Below are 12,693 nucleotides of genomic sequence, written 5' to 3' on the forward strand. Positions count from 1 at the left end.
ACGGGTTTCAGTTGCTGATAAAATACTCCTGTGTGCTACCCACTGCCAATGTGCAACGCAATAGTAGATTGTCCAAGCCACCAAATACTTATGAATTCCAAGTCAAATGTTCTTCAAATTTAATTTGAACTTAGAAAATTCTCTTTGTGTAACCTGTTCAAGAATTTGTGGTATGTTCTTCAGAATATATAGATCTCCTCTGTTAACATATCCTAATCCAGATACGTTTTGAATGGAGTAAAATAGAAGCAGTATGAATTAATTTTGAACTTATTAAGACCTCAATCAAAGTTTGCAGTATTCAAAACTAAGTGTTAACCATTTAATAGTTTCTTTCTTGCAGGTAGAGGTTGGCGATATAGTTAAAATAAATTGCACAGAATACATACCTGCTGATACTGTACTACTATCATCAAGGTAGAGATGACTGCTGATGCTTATGTAGAGGATGGCCCCTCTACCTTTTGCACTGTCCCAGTATTACTCCAAGAAAATGGAATTCTTGCAAAATAGAACTGGACTCTGCATTTATCTTTACTCTTGTGTATAATGACCAGCAGGTTTGTCTCATTGTGACCATGTCTGGACCCCACACTTTCAGAAAGATATCAAGACCTCAGTCTTGACCTCAGCGGGACTTCAGAGAACTCGGAAGAAGGCTGAAAAGCAGGACTTCCAGGGTGGTTATCTCTAGTTTGCTTCCAGTTCCTCGTGCCGGAGAGGGCAGGATCAGGGAGATAATGGATCTGAATGTGTGGCTGAGGAACTGGTGCAGGAAGCAAGGATTTACATTCTTGGACCACTGGGATCAGTTTTGGGGTAGGGATGAATTGTACAAAAGGGACGGGTTACACCTTAATAGGCGGGGAACCAGCATTCTGGCAGACAGGTTTGCCACTGGAACACGGATGTGTTTAAACTAAGTAGTGGGCGGGGGGGGGATGAACTGGAAATATAAGGATGGAGTTAAAGGGAAAGTGAAAATAAGAAAAGTTAAAAAGGACAACAGAATCAATGGAGTAGAAAGCTCAAGAAGAGATCATACAGTATGACCAAGTGAAATAGGAATTGATATGAAAGGAGAGGGGAGTACCGAATTAAAAGTATTATATATGAATGCACGAAGTATAAGGAATAAAGTAAATGAGCTTGAGGCTCAGTTGGAAATCGGCAAGTACGATGTTGTGGGAATAACTGAGACATGGCTTCAAGCGGACAAGGCCCGGAAAATGAATATTCAAGGATATACATCTTATTGAAAGGACAGACTGACTGGCAGAGGGGGTGGGGTGGCTCTGTTGGTGAGGAATGATATTCAGTCCCTTGCGAGGGGGACATAGAATCGGGGGATGTAGAGTCAGTATGAATAGAACTGAGAAATTCTAAGGGTAGAAAGACCTTAATGGGAGTTATCTACAGGCCCCCAAACAGCAGTCTGGATGTAGGGTGTAAGTTGAATGAAGAGTTAAAATTGGCATGATGCAAAGGTAATGATACAGTTGTCATGGGGGATTTCAACATGCAGGTAGACTGGGAGAATCAGAATGGTACTGGACCCCAAGAAAAGGAGTTTGTGGAGTGCCTCCGAGATGGATTCTTAGAACAGCTTGTACTGGAGCCTACCAGGGAGAAGGCAATTCTAGATTTAGTGTTGTGCAATGAACCAGATTTGATCAGGGACCTCGAGGTAAAGGAACCATTAGGAGGTAATGACCATAATATGATATGTTTTAACCTACAATTTGAGAAGGAGAAGGGAAAATTGGATGTGTCAGTATTACAGTTGAACAAAGGGAACTATGGAGCTATGAGGGAGGAGCTGGCCAAAGTTCAATGGGCAATACCCTAGCAGGGAAGACAGTGGAACAAAACTGGCAGGTATTTCTGGGAATAATGCAGAAGGTGCAGGATCGGTTCATTCCAAAGAGGAAGAAAGATCCTAAGGGGAGTAAGGGGCGGCCGTGGCTGATGAGGGAAGTAAAGGGCAGTATAAAAATAAAAGAGAAGAAGTATAGCATAGCAAAGATGAGCGGGAAACCGGAAGACTGGGAAGCTTTTAAAGAGCAACAGAAGATAACAAAAAAGGCAATACACCAAGAAAAAATGAGGTACGAAGGTAAACTAGCCAAGAATATAAAGGAGGATAGTAAAAGCTTCTTTAGGTATGTGAATAGCAAAAAAAATAGTTAAGACCAAAATTGGGCCATTGAAGACAGAAGCGGGTGAATTTATTATGGGGAACAAGGAAATGGCAGATGAGTTGAACAGGTACTTTGGATCTGACTTCACTAGGGAAGACACAGACAATCTTCCAGATGTAATAGTGGCCAAAGGAACTAGGGTAAAGGATGAACTGAAGAAAATTTATATTAGGCAAGAAACCGTGGTGGATAGACTGTTGAGTCTGAAGGCTGGTAAGTCCCCGGGACCTGATGGTCTGCATCCCAGGGTACTTAAAGAGGTGGCTCTAGAAATCATGGAGGCATTGGTAATCATTTGCCAATGTTCTATAGATTCAGGAACCGTTCCTGCTGATTGGAGGGTGGCTAATGTTGTCCCACTTTTCAAGAAAGGAGGGAGAGAGAAAACAGGGAATTATAGACCGGTTAGCCTGATGTCAGTGCTGGGAAAGATGCTGGAGTCAATTATAAAAGAGGAAATTACGACACATTTGGATAGCAGTAGAAGGATCAGTCCGAGTCAGCATGGATTTATGAAGGGAAAAATCATGCTTGACTAATCTTCTGGAGTTTTTTGAGGATGTAACTATGGAAATGGACAAGGGAGAGCCAGTGGATGTAGTGTATATGGGCTTCCAGAAAGCTTTTGATAAAGTCCCACATAGGAGATTAGTGGGCAAAATTAGGGCATATGGTATTGGGGGCAAAGTACTGACATGGATTGAAAATTGGCTGGCTTACAGGAAACAAAGAGTAGTGATTAACGGGTCCCTTTCGGAATGGCAGGCTGTGACCAGTGGTGTACTGCAAGGTTCGGTGCTGGGACCGCAGCTGTTTACAATATACATTAATGATTTAGATGTAGGGATTAAAAGTAACATTAGCAAATTTGCTGATGACACAAAGCTGGGTGGCAGTGTGAAATGTCAGGAGGATGTTATGAGAATGCAGGGTGACTTGGACAGGTTGGGTGAGTGGGCAAATGTATGGCAGATGCAGTTTAATGTGGATAAATGTGAGGTTATCCACTTTGGTGGCAAGAACAGGAAGGCAGATTACTATCTAAATGGAGTCACGTTAGGAAAAGGGGAAGTACAACGAGATCTAGGTGTTCTTGTACATCAGTCAATGAAAGTAAGCATGCAGGTACAGCAGGCAGTGAAGAAAGCTAATGGCATGCTGGCTTTTATAACAAGAGGAATTGAGTATAGGGGTAAAGAGGTCCTTCTGCAGCTGTACAGGGCCCTGGTGAGACCCCACCTGGAGTACTGTGTGCAGTTTTGGTCTCCAAATTTGAGGAAGGACATTCTTGCTATTGAGGGAGTGCAGCGTAGGTTCACAAGGTTAATTCCCGGAATGGCAGGGCTATCATATGTTGAAAGATTGGAGCAACTGGGCTTGTATACTCTGGAATTTAGAAGGATGAGAGGGGATCTGATTGAAACATATAAGATTATTAAGGGATTGGACACACTGGAGGCAGGAAGCATGTTCCCACTGATGGGTGAGTCCAGAACTAGAGGCCACAGTTTAAGAATAAGGGGTAGGCCATTTAGAACAGAGATGCGGAAAAACTTTTTCACCCAGAGAGTGGTGGATATGTGGAATGCTCTGCCCCAGAAGACAGTGGAGGCCAAGTCTCTGGATGCATTCAAGAGAGACTTAGATAGAGCTCTTATAGATAGAGGAGTCAAGGGATATGGGGAGAGGGCAGGAACTGGGTACTGATTGTGTATGATCAGCCATGATCACAGTGAATGGCAGTGCTGGCTAGAAGGGCCGAATGGCCTACTCCTGCACCTACTGTCTATTGTCTGGAAGCATTTTACATAAATGAGACCACAGTACTGTTGAGAGTTTAGAAAAGTAGAGATTCTTCCTCATGGCCCAGTTGAACAAAGGTAGAAAGAGGAGTTTTGGAAAAGCAGAACTATTTGTAATGATGAATGGGTGGTGAAGGCAAGAAAAGTTTTGGTAGCCAGAGAGCATGATTTTATTTAAAAATTAGAGAAGAAATGGAGTTCTTTATTTAGTGAGTTTTTAATAACTATGATGTATATCCAAAAAGTAAGTGGAAATGAAAGCAAAATAACTGTGGGCACTCGGGGTAAGTACTTGGAAAGGAAATTATGGAGAGAACTGGAAAGAGTTCCAGCTGGTTGCATAGTGGAGTAGTGGGTAGTGCTGCTGCCTTACAGCTGCAGTATCCAGAGTTCAGCCCTGTGTGGAGTTTGAACATACTCCCTGTCATTGTCTGGGGTTTTACCTAATGCTTCATCCTCTACTTGCATCCCAAGGACATTTTGGGAGGAAGTTAATTGATCTTTGTAGATGATGACTAGCATTAAAGGATAGTGGGAGAATCAAGAAGGAGCTGATAAGCATTAGGGAAAATATGTTACTGGGAAAGTAGTGAGGCACGGAGATTGATGGATTTGCTTTGGGAGTTGGGCCAAATGCCTGCCACATTTTTTGTAGGAAATATGAAATAGCTCCTACAAAGAACTGGCACAAGCACAAAATTGCTGTGGTGATGGGTGGATCCAGACACAAGTAGATATTTTATTATTGGGACCACTGTAGAATGAGCAGAATAGTTATTTCTCCAAAAGGAATTCTGCATCATCCTCCTGCAAAGTACGTAGAGAGGGGATGTCACCAGTTTGTGTGGCTTTGCATACCATCAGATCCATTCAAAGACGATTGTCTCCCAGACTGATTTGCATTCTCCTGGTGGACTAGTGATATTATTGCTTGATAGTGGTTCCCACAGTGAAATCACTGTTGCAGGCAAACCTTACTCTGCAAACGTTGTTGACACAGTCACAAACTCCCATGTGAACTGCACCATACCCTATGACACCCTATGATTTGGCAACTCAGCCAACAGAGCTTAAGACAGACTCATCTGAGTCTGATTTTTGTGCTTGCTGTAGATTAGCTAAAAGAAAATCTGTGAAGGTAGCTGTAGATCACAATTATGGGTTATTGTGATGTTTCATTTATTTAATTGGCATAACTATTTTGAGAAATGTGGACATTTGTTCAAATTTTGTTTATGATCTATCTCAATATTAATTTATTTTTTGTTGTATGTGTGTATATAAGATTTCAGGTTAAGAGTTGCCATTGCAACGAAAATAATTTTCTGAGGATGTAAACTATACATGCAGTTACAAATGACTAAATTTTATGGAATTCGAAATTTCAAATTATTAAACTAAAAATCCATTTAAATACTCTTTTAATTTTAATTGATCTTTATAAAATGCAACTTGGACATTTATTTTGCAGAACCATTTTCTTGGAGACAATTTCTTTGAAACCTTTTTTTAGATGTTTTGTTTTACAAAATCCATTTTCTGCTCAAGTCAAAAGGCAAAAAAAATTAGTGAAAATTCAAATGTGCTGATCTTCATTCAAAAATGTAAATGGAAATGTGCATTTTATTTTAGCCATCTTTCACTTCTTACAAAATATGCAATACTTCCTGATGATTGCTGTATTGTTTTGAATCATAGGCACAACATTAGTTTTATTGTACTGTATTACACTTTTCATTGAAAGCTAGAACTGTGTAGACCCAACTTGACAGTGCGATGTAGTTCGTTTTTAATGAAACATTTAATTTTTAAATTATTGTTGTTGCATGCCAACATACATGTTATGGAACTTGGCTATCTAAATATTATTGAGCACAGTTAATTTTAGTACTAGTAAAATCAAAAGCTTTTTTCTTGATTACTGTTTGAAATTAAGATGTTTTGACCCTTTAGGATTAGGTTGCTCTGTTTAGGGCATTGTGCTTTGTAAATAAAATGAGATGAGGAAAAGACATTATTTTCTGTATGCTTAGATTTATGGGAAAGTATTTTTTCTATTGAAGTATTTGTATTGTGGGAAAATTCTTCTGCATGCAACATTTTTTATATTTTCATAGCAATGTTTGAAGTCAAGTGTTTGCATCTGACATGAATAAAATGGATTTTGGAAAAATATATAGCAAAGAAATTTTAATTGATTTATCTTATTTTCTGTATAACCAATCAATTTGCTTTTTACCTTTTTCTCCATGTTTCCATCATTACCTGATCCCTCTACATTAATTGTGTGTATGTGTATGCGTGCGTGCGTGTGTGTGTGGGTGTGTGCCCTAACCCTCTATCTGCTGGGATTAATATAGGTGGCAGTGGGGGAGATTGTGAAGGTGACCAATGGGGAACATTTCCCAGCTGACCTCGTCATTATATCATCAAGGTCAGAGTTAATTTAGAGAGTATAAAACTGCAGCAGTGGGTCCTCAAAAGCAGTACCCAAAAAGACAATTTGTAGTTTTCTAATATACCTTCATTAACATTCTGCATCAGATTTCTGTATAAAACTGAATTAGTGACAGAAAATATAGAAAAAAAGATTAACAATCTCTTGTATCGAGCCGCTCAATGATGCAATGTCACTTCCTTCCTTAGTGAAGGGAGGCCTTGAAAGACTGCTACCAGCTACCTTCTGTACCAGTCCATTAAAAGAAGCACCAAAATGGTTTTCTATGTTACTATTTTCTGTATATTACACGCTCTCTGGAACACTGCAAGGTAGCACTGATAGATTTAATGATTTATTTCATGATTCTACAAAGTGACACATCTGGAATTGCAGTTCTGAGCACAATAGTATCCAGTAATTTTATTTCATTTAAAAAGTCACATTCCATTCCACTTCACTGAGAATTGGTAGATTAAGTTGTATGAACTTGAGCTTTAACAAAGAATACCGTATGCAATACTGTAATCATTCTTTCTTTTTTCTTTTCCCTTATGCCCTGTGAATTAAAAATACACATAACTATTTCTTGATTGTAGTTACGTGTCTAGGAAGCCTTGCATAGAGTAGGTCATGTATTAAACAATAATGATGCTGAAAATATCCATGGACAAATGAGCGAGCTTGAAATTGTTTTTTATATAGATTGAGGTTGCTTATAGTTTTAAAATTTACATGTGAAATATATTATCCAAAAAATAATTTTTAAATAATAATTGGGCTGCAAAGTGTACAACATAAGATTTTTGGTGGGTTTACAAGCTTACTGGAGGACCCACTGTGCTCTTCTGACTGTTAGCTTTTGCATGTCCTTGAATGTATTATTTTTATGTTATGTGCTGAACTGCATGTTGCTGTTGCAAATTTAATGGTAGTATTACAATTGCACCTTCAGTTTTCTAATATAATCATCAGGATGTTTGCTGGCGCATTCCATTGTTGTGATGTACATGTTATCTGTACTCTAGCCTTGTTGGTGTGCTAACTAAGTGCTTTATGAAATGTTTTTTCTAATTGTTTCTTACTTTGGTTAATGCTTCCTTTGCCCCACTGCCTCATGGTAAATCTTGCACACTGTAACAAGGCTGAGCTATCGTTGTAGCAGAATGCTCAAGTTTTCATGGCACATCTTTCTGAATAATCATGGAATGGGTAACTCAATAGTAATTTGATATCCATTAAGTAACTTGCTTCCGCTTCTCCCCCTCACTCTTTCACTTTCTGTACCAGTGGGAGCAAAAAATGCAAGATGTGTTTTAGGGAGTAAGCTTTAAGTGAATTGACATCTGCAGTGCAATTTTTTTTGTCATCTTTAGTGTATTCACTTAACCTTTTGTATAACCATTACTCATGAATGCAGTTCATAAAAAAGTATTTATCCAACTTTGACATTTGCATTCACCTTATAAATTATGTATTTGGTAGTTACACAATAACATATTCTTGTATTAATAAATGTTAGAATGTTGGACTAGCCGAATTAAACATCTAAATTATTTGAATGGATAGAAATGGTTGAATAACTAGTGTCTCAATTTTTGAAGTTAAAATCAAAAAATCTAATTGTAAAATGCCATTAACCAAAAAGGTGAATCAATGCATTGTCAATACTTGCATTTTATTCAACTTTTCAAGTCACTACGACTTTAAATGAATCAGGTTGCAAAATTTTATAATGGTTAGCGATGAGTTTGGTGAGAACTAAAGATGCATTTTTATCGAAAATTCTTTAATAACTGGTAAATGCTGAATAATTTATCTTGCTAGAATCTATTTCTGTAATTGAAAACTGGGACTTACAAATTTTTCAAGTACACATATTGTTTTTTAAAAATAAATTTCATTCTTTTTCATGTCAGTGAACCACAAGCAATGTGTTACATTGAAACTTCTAATTTAGATGGAGAGACAAATCTTAAGATCCGTCAGGTAGGATTTACACCCTTATTGATTTGCCATATGTTATTGAAGAGCTTTAATTCACTAAATTGTATCTTTATCTGGTGATCATTCAACCTAGCTGTAGAATGTTCATGCTTTTAGTTTAATAGGGTTTTGTATACTTGTGAGAATCAAAATAACTTTGAAGCTTTATGAATTTTGCTTGTAGTTGTATTAAGTACATTAAGCAGTAGGATTTGTATGCTGTTAAAATTCTAAATGAATTGAATGTAATCCCATCTGCTCTGGTGAACATTAGGTTATAACTTTATTGACAAGAAAAATTAGAAATAACTAGTTCAATAGTGGAAGCTAGACCAAACAGCAAATAAGTCGATGTACAGAACTGGGAGAAGAGATGATGAGTACTTTCACTTCTCATTAATCAGCTTATTCTGTATCTGCTGTCAGCCCCTACATCAGTACGCATCATAAGAAAAGTGCTGCTTTATCTTCTACCTTGCGAGACATAGTTGGCTTCAGCCTCTTAAATTGCATTAATTTCTCACCATCTTTGTTATGAATTCGCTCAATGTGATAGATTTTTAACAGGCATCAGCATTTTCAATATCTCTGCTCTTTCTGCCAGCAAAACAGGCCATTTTTACATAGTTGGCTCCTACCAGTGATGTCATCTCTAACTGATAGGACAGACCGTCCATAGAGACTTGGCAGCGTAGAAACAATCCCTTCAGCCCACTGTGCCCATGCCAGCCATCAAGCACCATCTACAATAAATCTATCTTCCATCATTTTGTCCAAACTCTGTTGTCCATTTGGTCTGAGTAATTTAGGAGGAAATATGAATTTTCCATGCCAGAGTGAGCAAGTAAGATTTGAGTGCTACAAATCAGTTGTGCAGTAAAAGGATGATACTGGAACAGAAGTATTGTCCACCTAAAAAGGCCGACTGTGCTCTTTTTGTTTCTGCTGGGATTTCAAGAAGCCTTATAGAGATCTCAAGATTATGAAAGAGTTTGAGGGATGGACCTGGGTGTGTCCTTGCTTCTGGTGGTCATTTGCAAGGGAGCCATCTGTTGCTCCCTTGGTTATTTCCATGAAACCTCTGACCATACAATTTATTCTGCTGCCATTTTATTCTTTGTTTCTTGGGCACTGATGCTCTTCATTAAATCTGAATTCATCACTTCTGCCATCAAAACAAATCACTGACTCTTGAGCATTTGGCCCAAGTACAGTATCCCTTTTATCTCAGGTTCTAAAATAGTTTTTCTTCTTCCAGTTCCATGCCACCTTCTTTGAAGTGTTTTAATCCTTTCAATTATACTTTTGTCCTTGCATGCTACTAAAATGGCTGCTGTAATACTCCGAAAATGGATCCATTGCAAACCTAAGTCCTCCTTCACCAGTCTACTACTTTCACAGTGAATAATCATATCATCTATTTCCAGCTGTTCTTGGGGACCATCTAATTAAGTGGGAAGGCATTGGATTTAAACTTGCCTCTGAAGTCAACTAGAGAATTTCTTTTAATGGTTTCCATTCCCATTTCTGTGGTGTCATCAAGGTTCCATCCACACCCTCATTCAAATCCATATACAGTTGGACCTCCTTATCCATGGGGGATTGGTTCCGAGAACCCTGCGGATACCAAAACACGCAGATGCTCAAGTCCCTTATTTAACCTGTCTCAGTGCAGTGTTCTTTAGGACCCGGCAGAACCCTGGACCTTAATTAATCTTTCTCAGTGCTGTGGACTTTAGGACCTGGCGCAGCTCTGAATCTGCAGTGTTTCTGTTCACAAAAATAATCACGATCACGATTGAAAATACAGTGGAAGTAATAAAGCGATCGGAAAGAGGTGAAACGCCATCGGTCATTGGAAAAGCGTTAAGCTACAGTCAGTCAACGATCGGAACAATTTTAATGGAGCATGTGAAAGGCCCTGCCCCGATGAAAGCTACAATTATTACTAAGCAACACAGTGGTTTAATTATTGAAATACATATGTTTCTTAAGTGTTTTATATGCATAGAAAGGTAAAATAGATACAATATACTAAGAAAAAACATTTGACTAACTGACGCTAAATAATACCAGATGTACCTGTTCTGACTAAAGACGGACTCAGGAACGGAACTGGTTCATAACACAAAGACTGCCTGTACTTTTAAATCATCTCCAGATTACTTATAATACTTAATACAATGTAAATGCTATGTAAATAGTTGTTATACTATATTGTTTAGGGAATAATGACAAGAAAAAATAGTCTGTACCTGCTCAAACAACGAGTGCTGGAGAGAGAACTTCCGGGTTTTCCCGATCCGCGGTTGGTTGAATCCACGCATGCGGAACCTGCAGATAAGGAGGGCCGACTGTAATGCCCCTTAGTCACATAACCAGAAGTTCTTGGTCCACTAGCAGCACCTTCTTATATCACTTTACAACTCCAAAAGCTTCCACAAACCCAGTTGTCAAACTGCTTGTCAGCAGAATTTATTCCATTTCGATCCATTTTCAGCTGTTAACTCAATTCCCTAACCATGGACTCGATCCCTCACCTTGGCAAGTACCTGAAAATTAAACCATTTGTGACAATAAGTAAAAATAATGACCAGCATCAAATAATGGGATTGCTATTTGAATACCAGCCAGACCTGATATAAGGCTGAAGGACCAGTTGCAAAGTCATGTGCACTTGCTCCTTAAGACATCAGTGCTCTGGTGTTGCTCTTAATGTTATCTCCTACAGCCAAGTGGAAGGTTAGTGGAACTTCAGCTCAAGTTGGACTTTTGCATTTGCCACAGTGTGCATCGAGTTCTGAGACTTGCTGAGTACTAAACAGCTCATTTTCCTTTGAGAACAACATATTGTACATCAACTGTATTCTACACAGCTAAATTTTATCAACATTTTGGGTGGTTAATTTTTAGAAGTACATATGTAAGCATTTGATAGTGCACCTTTACTTTGAAAGCGCACAAACTAATGGCATCCAACTTACTTAAAGCGACGCTTTAAAATAAAAAAGAACAGTTAAGCCATTACAAGATTATACAAATTGTGATTTTTTTTTTCTCATTCCTTTCTCAAGGGTCTACCCCAGACAGCAGACATAAAAGATATTGAAAGTTTAATGAATTTTTCGGGCAAACTTGAGTGCGAGAGTCCCAACCGGCACCTATATGATTTTGTTGGCAACCTTCAATTTGATGGAAAAAGGTAAAGTAGGTGGACGGGAAAAAGATGCATTAACGCAGTGACGAAACTGTGCAAATTTCATGAGATGATTGTTTTCAAATTCAGTCCCCGTAGAAGACCTGTATGATTTCATTAAAGAGTATTTTAACCTTGAAGTTTGTGCTCTCAGCTTTAATCAACCATGATGATCATTCCTGAAGCATGGGTGGAATTTGGCATTAATTATTACTTAGTTATCAACATTATTTTCCCAGCAGTGCTGAGCAGTCTACTTTAGCAATTAACTTCTGAACATTTTATGGCTATGACTTCTATATTGACCCTGCTAATAATTCCTCTTATTTGTATGGCCTTTTCATGGTGATTAAAATTGTCTTTTTTTAATAATTTTGCTCACCTTTACTCTAACTTCAGCATTAGAGCAAGATAGACCTTTGCATGTCTTCATAAAATGTGTAATTTCTTAGATTCTATCCAACTAGATTATTTCACTGCACTTAAGATTCGCTTATGGTGCTCTTCTTTGAGCAGTGTTTACAGAGGTAGGGTTGATTAATTGGAGTTCACTTTATTCATATTTGTAATTGCTGCTTCTAGTTTGTCGGGATCTGTGAGTCACTCGCAATTACATTGCAAGGAAAATACCTCCTATTAACTAGGGAAATTAAAGAAAAAAAGCATATGAAGTGAATTGGCTTCCAAAGCAAGGCAATTGATTCACATCAATCTATTTTAAGTAGTATTTCTCTGATCCATGTCCATGGAATTGTACACCACAGGGGACCTTTGAATGAACTATCCAATTAATCCTGCTTGCTTACTCTTTGCCTGTAGCGCTATAAATTTTAACAATCAAAAGAGAATAGAAGATGCACTTAAAGATTATTATCTTATCATTTTATTCCATTCTTGCAGTGTGTTCTGAACCATAAAGTGATGAAATTTAAAACAAAATCTGTGTCTCCTGTCTGATATTTTAGGAATTTCATGTACTTGCCCCATTGATAACCATTCTACCTTTGGACACAGCTTTTTATCTGATTTTCTTTTCATAATTTTGAACCTTTAAAATTTCCCCTTACTACC

The 12,693-nt window shown here is 38.1% G+C and overlaps 1 protein-coding gene across 6 annotated transcripts in view; it reads left to right on the top strand.

Moving 5' to 3' along the window:
- Positions 1-12,693, top strand: part of atp8a1 (ATPase phospholipid transporting 8A1) — a 366,447-nt gene that overhangs the window by 137,682 nt on the left and 216,072 nt on the right. For 3 of the 6 annotated variants that reach the window (XM_073064739.1, XM_073064741.1, XM_073064743.1), the window contains exons 7-9: positions 6,364-6,437; positions 8,360-8,429; positions 11,501-11,628. In XM_073064739.1, coding sequence (XP_072920840.1) covers positions 6,364-6,437; positions 8,360-8,429; positions 11,501-11,628 — 272 coding nt within the window. Of the gene's footprint in view, positions 1-343; positions 418-6,363; positions 6,438-8,359; positions 8,430-11,500; positions 11,629-12,693 lie in introns of all 6 variants that reach the window. The other 3 variants (XM_073064740.1, XM_073064742.1, XM_073064744.1) reach the window with 2 other exon arrangements.

Source organism: Hemitrygon akajei, chromosome 13 (genome assembly GCF_048418815.1).
Source record: "Hemitrygon akajei chromosome 13, sHemAka1.3, whole genome shotgun sequence".
Lineage (NCBI taxonomy): Eukaryota > Metazoa > Chordata > Chondrichthyes > Myliobatiformes > Dasyatidae > Hemitrygon > Hemitrygon akajei.